Source organism: Salvelinus fontinalis, chromosome 35 (genome assembly GCF_029448725.1).
Source record: "Salvelinus fontinalis isolate EN_2023a chromosome 35, ASM2944872v1, whole genome shotgun sequence".
Taxonomy (NCBI): domain Eukaryota; kingdom Metazoa; phylum Chordata; class Actinopteri; order Salmoniformes; family Salmonidae; genus Salvelinus; species Salvelinus fontinalis.
The window spans coordinates 19,058,162-19,068,451 of record NC_074699.1 but is presented as its reverse complement, the minus strand read 5'-3'; the positions used below and the strand labels follow the sequence as shown (position 1 = coordinate 19,068,451).

The window sequence follows — 10,290 nt, the reverse complement described above, 5'->3', positions numbered from 1 at the left end:
CATGGATTGTATGATGTTTCCTTTGAAATAATTGTAATTCCAAAGTAGATGCTTTAAAAAAAAAAAATAATTCTGGTGGTGTGGGGTGGCATGTAGCGTAGAGGTTAGAGCGTTGGGCCAGTAAGTGAAAGTCTCTGGTTCGTATACCCGAGCCAACAAGGTGAAAAGTCTGTCAATGTGCCCTTGAGCAAGGCACTTAACCCTAATTTGCTCCAGGGGTGCCATACTGCTATGACTGACCCTGTAACACAACACATTTCACTGCACCTATCCTGTGTACTGTATGTGACACCAAAACATCTTAACCAGGTATGATGAGAGATTAATTCATGGCTGTTGAATAAGACACAAGACACTGATGGTGCATATGGAGAAAGAGAACTGCCTCCCTCCTGTGAGAACCATGAACCATATCTGGCAGGACTACAGTGGACTGGCTGGGGAGAGAGTTGTATGGTTTGATATGTCCCCTGTGACCTCATCACCAAAGAATCCTTTCTGGCTCTCACGGATCCAGAAAGAGCTCCAGGAACCCATCCAGGAACATGTCCGTCTGGCCTGGGGCCTTATCAACACTGAGACTGGGACAGAGGAACTTAACCCATATATTTTAATTTAGGAGACTAGACATGGTAAGTAGACTAAATATAGGAGACATGCTCTTTAAGAGGAGGTAATGTTTAGGGTTTACTTTGAATACTGAGCCTGTATACTATGTGATGCTGAACGGCTTGATTTAAACGTGTTACCCCTATTTGTACTATTCTATGTGCCATATCAAACCATGGGGAGAACAACATTGTGATATTATGAAAGAATGACAGTAAACTGGATCAAGATGACAAATAACTCAGTTCATTTATTTACATTTGTTGCTTTAGGTCATACATAAAGCAACACAGAATCTCCATGAGAAAAGTAGGCTGCATTAGAAGTCCCATAATACATTATTCAATGCATTAATTTAAGAAAGAGTGGCATGCCTCTGCATGACAGAAAGCTGTCTACGCGAGTACACTCTCAGCTTTTCGATAGTAGGATCATAATAGTTTGTAGATTAGACATTTTTGTGAGAAGAACCGTTTTCAGGAACCGCCATTGTCTCACAAACACTGCTCTAGTTCAGCCCCCGTTAAGTACATCGGCGAATGGTTGGTATCGCCGTGTGCAGACGAAACAGAAAAATACAACGCTTGAATACTGCTGTCTGTAGCTCAAACACAGGGGTTAGAAGCCATTTTTACTTGTGTGTGGAATGCTGACAGTAACTGGGACTAATCTGACCAGACATTCACTCCAAAACATTATTCAGAAAACCATGTGACCATGCAGGTGATCACCTTCAGAATGGCATGTCTCCTAACCAATCAGAAGGCTCATCATCAGAAAGTTGAAAACAGACTTCAAGTGAACATGAGGAGAAATTAAAGGAAGGAAATATAGGTTAGAATACAGAGAGAAATCAGAGGAAGGATCGAATCCAGTTAAAATGTATTGAAACTTTGTAATTGTTAGATAGTCAAAGAAAAGGCATTGAGAAAACATGAGATTGTGCTACTAAACAACACACAATTTAGCACTGTAAAGTGTACTGCATGAATTATGTAACTTCTGGTTCAGGAAAGCACATACACACCACAGCATTCAAACATAGCCTGAGTTATCATGTCAGATGCTGTCCTCCTGAACAACTCCTTTCAGCAATATTCGTAACATTATGAAAAACATATTTAAGTGAAATAGACTTGTACAAAATAACAAAAATGATGAAAACTTCTATTACAAGCATACATCAACTCTTTAGAAGATTGTCCCATATTCCACCTCATCATACAGTAAATTGAATTTGGCCTTGCATCTGTTTCACCAACAGGTGGCAGCATTAAACAGTCCATGAACTGGAGTAGTAAACCAAAGCTGGAGGCACTGGGCGATAAAATAAAGCAATAAAAGCTATCATAATGTGTAGCGAAAGTACACTACGGTCATGGTGTCATAGGAAATCTTACAATAACAACTTTTAAATGTAAACTTGTGTCAAACAATATTGAAATAGAAAAAAAGATGAGAAAATCTGGTCAAGAACAGATCCACGTTGGGCCCCGACCCCGACCTGTGATTTCAGCAGGGTTTAGTAAACGTGCAGAGTCAGCACTAGTCATTATCCAAGGCCTGGACACCCATTAGGCAACCATTAACTCCCACACCATTCATCAGGCATCAGCCACAGGTAAAGGCAGCTCCCCAAGTTAAAGTGCTTCAAGTCAGTCTTTTCATTTAGATTACTTTTTCCGCACAAAAACTCTGTCATAACATGAGTTAATCCATGTAAAAACTGGCTCAATTACGACAGCCAGTTGTTGAAAGAATCAACTCTAGAGCAATATAGATTGGATGATTTCAGCAGTCATATCAACCACATACCGTAAATGATTTAGACCACCATGAAACCATGTACAGCACATTACCCCTCATCATAAAGAAAAATATAATGTTCATGAAAAACTACCACACGTATCACAAACCAAGATACTGCTTGGGAAATGTTATTTGTTCTTTGGTTGGTGCAGGACTAGATCTAATGCACTGACAGCTACATATTCTGTGAGAAAATATTAACAAGGTGCTTGTACACATGGTCAAACGGTAGCTTGCCGTCATATGACATGGCACAAATGCAAGATACACCAGTTAATGTTCGGCCAGGCTTCAGACCCTATTGCACGAGGGTTAGGGATAGGGTTAGGATTAGGATTAGGCTTCCCTCCTAGGTGGGCCTCTACATGAGCCTGTGGCCCAGGTGTTCCTCCAGCCACAGCAGTAGGGGCTGGATGGACTGGGAGACAGGCCCGGTTTCAGAGTACATCTGCAGCAGCACCTCCTGGAGCATGAACAGCAGGGGCACTCCCAGGCTCAGCAGCTCATACATGAAGACATAGTCCTGCACATTGGCCCTAAAGTGGAGGCCCACAGCCTGGGCCGTACCATGCACCCAGCGAGACAGTAGGCGGGGGGAGTCACACACAGCCCGGGTCACACTCAGGGGCCAGCTCAGGCTCTTCCTCAGACGGGAGCTGAAGGTACCTGGTGACTGGCTCTGCAGGCCTTCTGTTGTGTCACAGTCAGGAGTCTGTGTCCCTGACCCCTCCTGAACCCCGGCTCCATTCTGACCCTGAGGGAGAGTCACAATGAGTTACAAAGATGTCCCACAAATTAACATCAAAATGACAATGGAAAGTGGATGATTGAATGATCGAGAACAATTACCAGATGTGAATTGAATGTCCTCCGATGGTTCATTCCATATTTACGTTGTGTGAAGTGCAGCTTGCAGTACAACTTGCCTAATTGAACATGATCAAAAGAGGATTTAGAAAAATGGGCACATAAACAGTTAATTATCTCTACCCGGCATAGCCAGAAGAGGACTGGCCACCCCTCAGAGCCTGGTTCCTCTCTAGGTTTCTTCCTAGGCTCCTGCCTTTCTAGCGAGTTTTTCCTAGCCACCATGCCGCTACATCTGCATTGCTTGGTCTTTGGGGTTTTAGGTTTGGTATCTGAATAGGACTTTGTCACTACTGCTGATTTGATTGATTGATTGGCTGATTGATTGATTGACAGTAAGCGAACATCTAAACCTTAGTGTTGGGAAACACATACCCTGCTCAGAGTCGAAGGCATGACCTCCCTGGCGTAGGGCGGCGCCACAGGTGTCACAGCGAAAGCACTCCCTGTGGAAATAAAGTCCCTCAGCACTGATCCTCTCCACCACATACACGCGCTTCTGACAGGAGTGACAATTGTCACCAGACCTGGGGAACTCCCTCCGCAAGGAACCCTGGGAAACAGAACAGACAGACAGACAGTGCTATAAATGTTGTCAGCACAGCAAATGACGATAATGAGGGAGGGATGCACTTGTGTCAGATTCCACAACTTTGACCATAAAAGGCCTTATGGCCGAGTTTGGCCTTTGGTTCACAAAGCATAATGAGTCATAGAGTCCTGCAAAGAATAATCATCCCAATCCTTATTTTACACAATCTCTTTTCATCTGACTCAGAGCCAGGGCCTGCGACATAGTCTATGTTCTTCACCTAGATAAGGGCTGTTGTTCAAGGCTGGTACAGCCTGAGTGGCTGCATGCTCAGTCAGACATGCTTACCGGAGACAGAGGCGAAGAGGCTGGGGGTGAACAGGGGGAGGAGGCTTTAGGCCTGTGGTCAGTCTCATAGAGGGTGACCAGCGTCTCAGCCCTGGCTGCTATGGCCAGAGACTCCTTCCCCACCGTCCGCTGACACGCAGCAAGGAGGAAAAGACTGGAGGAAGTTAGGACAGATAGACAGATAGATGATTTGACTACTTTGTTCTCTGACTAAGGCCGCTGTTGGGGAAAATAGTCAAGTTCTTTCATCAAAATAAGAGAGGAGGGAAGAGGTGAGGATTTTCATGAATGTTTTCTCATTATGGTTAACTAGTGAGCCTGTCTGGATGCTTCAGATTGTACTCTAGACTGACTGCACGGCGCTGACTCAAACTGATCAGAAATCTGGGAACAGGGAGGGGCAGTCTAACTCACAAAGTGCAACACCACAAAAATGTATTCAACCTTAGCATGAGAGGCCCCAGAGTAGCTAAAAAACACCTCACATGCTTCTTGCATGCAAGACCTTTGTGTCTACATGTGTCCTTTGTAATTTAGAGGGTAGTACAAGTTACTTTAGCAGGCATGTGGCACTGGGGGCAAAATACCTGTTTGACGTTATTAAAAACAGCTTTGGTTGTAGTATTGCAGTGCGTTGTTGTTGGGATACATATGTGGAGCCACTGCTGTGACACTGAAACAGCAACATGACTGTGATGATAATAACTACAGCTGTAAGTTACATGCAAATTAGACTAGAAGTTAAACAAATATATACTTCTAAAATATATAAAATTATCCAGATGACATCATGTTTAAAATCAAACAGACAGCACATCATTTGGGGTTTCTCTAAGAAGCAGCAGGCTCTGCATATAGAAATGATGTGGCCATAAATAGTGCTATGGTTTGGAGGCACACAAGAGTCACTCACCACATGTGACTCATTCAAGGGATCTCTTTGCATTTCTTTCATACAAAGCTGCATATCTAGTGCCCCAGATTGACTGGTCTTTGGTTTTCCATGAAGAATGAAGGAATTAGAGGCAACAGAGAAGAAAACTTAGTTGAACAGTTCAGTGACAGATAAGGGATAGATGAGTGCATCAAAATAACAGTATAATGTTTGCTCTGCCATTAGGGGATATGGGTTTCATCATCAATCAATCAATCAATCAATTTTATTTTATATAGCCCTTCGTACATCAGATAATATCTCGAAGTGCTGTACAGAAACCCAGCCTAAAACCCCAAACAGCTAGAATGCAGGTGTAGAAGCACGACATGACAAGCATGACAGACAGATGGTGAGAAATGGATGTGCTTGTTTTCACCTTGAGTTGGAGTAGAATGGATGAGGGTGAAGACACGGTTTGAGAGAGTGTGAAGATAGAAAGGGTGATTTCTGGACAAAGGAGGGAAGTGACTTTAGGAGTGGGAGCAGGGAGTATGGGAGGAGAGGGAATGGTCTGTTCAGCAGATCCAGGCTAGGGTGGGAATGGGAAACAGAGGAATGGAAAGTCAAAGAGGGAGAGGATTGTTAAAAGAGAGACTTGAGAATCAGATAGGTTAAATGACATTTGGCATGCTCAGTTTGATGGCCTACAGTACCTGGTATTCCATGGCACTCTACCGTCCTATTGACCAAGCCCCAACCTGATTAGTCTCAATTCAAGAACACTACATTCCATTTTGACGTCAACTCAGTTTTAGTGCTATAAATTAAAGATGTGCAATATCTCTGCATGATGAATATTGAATGACCACAAAGGTTTTAGCATGACACACAACGATGGGGACACAGTAAGCATTTCACTGTACCTGTTGTAATCGGCGCATGTGACAAATACAATTTGATTTGATTGGATTTGACATGCTGAAACACAGACATGGATGTGGTTATTTATACCTGATGTTGAAGTAGACAGGAAGAGGAGGAAGAGGAGGATGGAGAATTGGTATGAGGGGGGGGGGGGGTGTAGAAAGGGTGATTTCTGGACAAAGTAGTGATGAAGAGATTTTAGGACGGGGAGCAGGGTGGATGTGAGGTGAGGGAATGGTTTGACTCTGTCCAGCAGATCAAAACTAGTGTGGGAATGGGAAAGTCAAAGAGAGGAAGATATTATGAGCATCAGATGGGAGTTAAATTAGAGTTTGCATGCTTAGTGGTTTGGGCCTCAAGCCTAAAGTGCCTGGTAATCCATGATACTGCATTCCATTGAAATGGAAACTCAGAGTGATATAGATAAAATGTGTATTTCTTCATGATAAATGTTAAATGATCACAAAGGTTGTAGTATGACACACAGTGATAGGGACACATACAAGACAGTGAGACAGACATGGATGTGGTTATTTTTTACCTGAGGTTGTAGTAGACAGGATGAGGATGAGGAATAGGGATGAGGAGGTGAGAAGGCAGAAAGGGTGATATCTGGGTAAAGGTGTAATGAGGTGACTTCTGGACTGGGGTTAGGGAGGATGGGATCAGACACTGAGGGAATGGCCTGTTTTTCAGAATCAGACTAGGTGAGGAATGGGACAGGGGAGATTTGCAAATGAAAAGAGAGGGAGAGGATTGTTAAAGGAGAGCTTTGAGTGTTAGTAATTTGATAGAAGTTACAATGAGAACTGGCGTGCACAGGGGGATAGGCTTTAAGCAAAGGTATTCCGTGGCACTATCAAATCATAGTTTTACCTAAACTCCAACCTCCTCCAGCTTACCCTGGTTTCCACTGAGATGGAAACTCATTTAAAGAAGGTGAGCAGTATCTTTTTTGATGATAAAATACCAAGGAAATACCTTTTCTTGTAATGGAAATTGCAGTATGATGACTAATCTAGCACTAAACACCTTGCTTGATGACGATCCTGTGAGTAATAAAGCTGCAGCCTCTTCCAGTGAGGCACAGAGAAGCCTGTGCTACCTTTCAACAGTGCTGAGCACACCGAGTAAGTGAATTACCAGTGCTGTTCATACATATCATCACAGACAGAGCTGAGAGAGGAGGCTACCTAGTTTTCAGCCTGAGCTCTCTTCTGCAGGTCTGTCTCAGTGGGAATATAGAATCACATAATGGAACAAGAAGAAACCATTTAATGGAAGGATTTCTGTTTGAACAAAGAATTGCCTGATGTGTTTTCACAGGGCGTTACATTGTTTTAAAAAAGCCTTGTTGAAACCCTCGGCGTAAACAGTCATTTATTGACTGACAGTGAAGGTGATTTAAATTTCAGATGTAGGATCTTAATTTGATCACTATTTTGTCGCTGACAATTTTCCTGCGCAGCGTATTCAAGGTTTAAAAAGATTTCGAAGGTTTGTAATTTCCACTTTAAAATGTCTGACTTTCTTTGCCCTAATGGAAAATTATAAATGTTGAATGATCACAAATGTTTTAGCATGACACACAGTGATACTGACAAAAACACCTACAAAAAATGTCCATTAATTATAAGTCACATAATAATTCAAATTTCCTGTTGCTGCAGGATTATTTTCCTGTTTTAACGAGTTGGATCAAATTAAGATTCGACATCTGTATAACAGAACACTGTGTCCTACAATAACCTGAAATTACCTGCGCTAGCTGTGTTCTGTTGCTACAGATCTGAGCAGCTAATGAAAACATTGCCATAAAAGTCATGCTTCTGAAGATGATGGATGTTGAATTTCAACACAGGGAGGATTTATGAACTCTGTGCAGCAGCAGTGATGCCAAACAAGACCGAGCGTGCAACACGACAAACACACTGAGGGACGGGAGAGGTGAGGGGTCAGAGTTCAGGGGTCAGATAGTCACCTGGGACGTAGAGGTCACATCCTCAGAGAACAGTGCTCTCAGGTGGACCGCTTTCTCCTTGATACTTTTATTGTGAAACTCTCTAGCATTCTGGGCCTGAGCTTTCTTCTGCTGGACACATACCATGAGACACAGAGACAAAGAACAGGCATCAGAAAGAGAAAGCTGCACCCGCAACACAGTACCACATACTCCCTGTCTGATGAAGGGGTCTGAATAGTAATTATTAACTCCCAAATCAGAGTAATGTACGGACAAATAAAAGTATGAAATGTATGCACTCACTATTGCAAATCGCTCTGGATAAGAGCGTCTGCCAAATGACTAAAATGTCAAAGGTAATGATCAAGCAAGATAAGTGGACTTTGGTCCTACTTTCCCACTGCAGGAGCTAGATGGCACATTGTTTATTGGGTGGTGGGGAACAATAGTTTTGCCGTGTGGAGTAGAGTGGCAGTTTTTATAACACTAATTTGACACACCAGCAGAGATGACTCCACTCTTATACATGCAGACTGAGACCCAGACAGAGACAGACAGACACACAGGACTGGCACAGAACAAGGCCACAAGGGCAGCCCACTGGCTAAACTTGCCAGTCAGCAGCCTCTGTACCTCTTTGTCTCTGCCAGGGCTGTGGGTCTGCTCTTGCTATTGTGGTCAGTGTGGATGATTCAGTGTTGACTTCACCAGCTGACTATGTGCTATACAATGCTAAATGTATAATCAGGATGATTATCTCAACATTCATATTCAGCCTTTCCCAAAAAGGATGTCTTATATGATCATACAGTAGGAAGCAATAACAATAGAAAAGACAGAGCAGACAAAGAGAAATGGACAGATAGAGAGGAAAGGAGAAGATAGGAAAGGAGAGGAGAGGAGAGGAGAGGAGAGGAGAGGAGAGGAGAGGAGAGGAGAGGAGAGGAGAGGAGAGGAGAGGAGAGGAGAGGAGAGGAGAGGAGAGGAAAGGAGAGGAAAGGAGAGGAAAGGAGAGGAAAGGAGAGGGGAATAGGTCACCTTGGTGATCTTTTCCTCCACCTCCTGAAGGCGTTGGAGCATTCTAGACATGGCTAGGACCGCTGAGTGGCAGGAGGGAGAGTAGCCAGGGTAATCTATGCTCTCTGGCTTTTGAGGATGCATCTGGGGTTGCGTCTGAGTACGTGTCTGATCAGCCTGTCTGACCTTCCTGAGGGTGTGATTTGGGCTGGGTGGGGGTTGGAGCTTGGGTTGGAGCTGGAACTGGGGTTGGGGCTGGTGCTGAGACTGAAGCTGGGCTTGGAGCTGTGGCGAGAGCTTGGGTTAAGGAGGAGGCTGGGGTGGTAGCCGAGCGATGCACTCAGCTGCATATTTGGCACAGGTTGCAGAATGAAACTGGAAACACACAGCACATGTGAGCTGCAGTTATATGGCTCTCTGTCAACTCAGGGTGAGCTTGATGAAAAAACAATTGCAGCAAACAGGCTCCAGTAGTTTAACAGCTGGAGAGAATAGAAGGGAGATTTATGCCCCATGCTTTCCTTTATCATGTGAATCTATTTTTCATTTCCAACCCACAGGGAGCATTTAACACTCTCACTCCAGGTAGGTGATGACTGGTTTGTGAGTGAGTGTATATCAAAACTGAGTGACAGTGTGTGTTCTGCAGAGTGTATTAGCGTGGGTATGCGTGTGTATTACAGTATGTTGACCAGGCCTGCTCCAGTCCTCTACCTGTGTCTTGGGGGGAGGGTTGGGTGGGGTCTGCTGCCTGAGGTTGGTGAAGCGTGGGGTCTCAGTCATGTCCATGGAGCGTGGCCGAGGGGCCCTCTCAGAACCCCAATCACACGGAGACTGATGGGGTTTGTCAGCCAGAAACAAAGCCAATGAAAAAGGTTAGTAGAAAGACAGAAAAGGAAGAAAAGAGAGAAAGTGATTTGCAAGATAAGTTAAGTATCTCACCAAACAGTTAAGAACAAATTCTTATTTACAATGATGGCCTACACCGGCCAAACCCGGACGACGCTGGGCCAATTGTGCACCGCCCAATGGGACTCCCATTCACGGCCGGTTGTGATACAACCTGGAATCGAACCAGGGTGTCTGTAGTGACGCCTCTAGCACTAAGTGCCTTAGAACTCTGTGCCACTCCCCCCAAGACTTTATAACCAAGTCTTAATCAGAAAACAAACAGTACACAACCAAGCCTGACTCTTTCCCTTGGAAAACAACTGATCACCTCTGTCCTATAGCACACTGTGGTATAAGGCATCTGAGAACAAACATGCCAGTTACTATACCATACTACAGTACTGTATATGCTATGGAGGACACTGTCCAACACTGACAGTGTCCTTAGGAGGG

At 44.0% G+C, this 10,290-nt stretch overlaps 1 protein-coding gene across 4 annotated transcripts in view; it reads right to left on the bottom strand.

Annotated features, from left to right (window-relative positions):
* Positions 1 to 833: 833 nt before the first annotated feature.
* The window catches only part of LOC129834459 (F-actin-monooxygenase mical2b-like), a 54,076-nt gene continuing 44,619 nt past the window's right edge, over positions 834 to 10,290 (bottom strand). Inside the window, exons 17-20 of one of the 4 annotated variants that reach the window (XM_055899458.1) lie at positions 7,948 to 8,055; positions 3,661 to 3,838; positions 3,268 to 3,344; positions 834 to 3,172 (exon numbers count right to left, since the gene is read on the bottom strand). In XM_055899458.1, the coding sequence (XP_055755433.1) occupies positions 2,780 to 3,172; positions 3,268 to 3,344; positions 3,661 to 3,838; positions 7,948 to 8,055 (756 nt within the window). In that variant the 3' untranslated portion in view covers positions 834 to 2,779. Of the gene's footprint in view, positions 3,173 to 3,267; positions 3,345 to 3,660; positions 3,839 to 4,283; positions 8,056 to 8,967; positions 9,781 to 10,290 lie in introns of those variants that run through there. The other 3 variants (XM_055899459.1, XR_008756259.1, XR_008756258.1) reach the window with 3 other exon arrangements.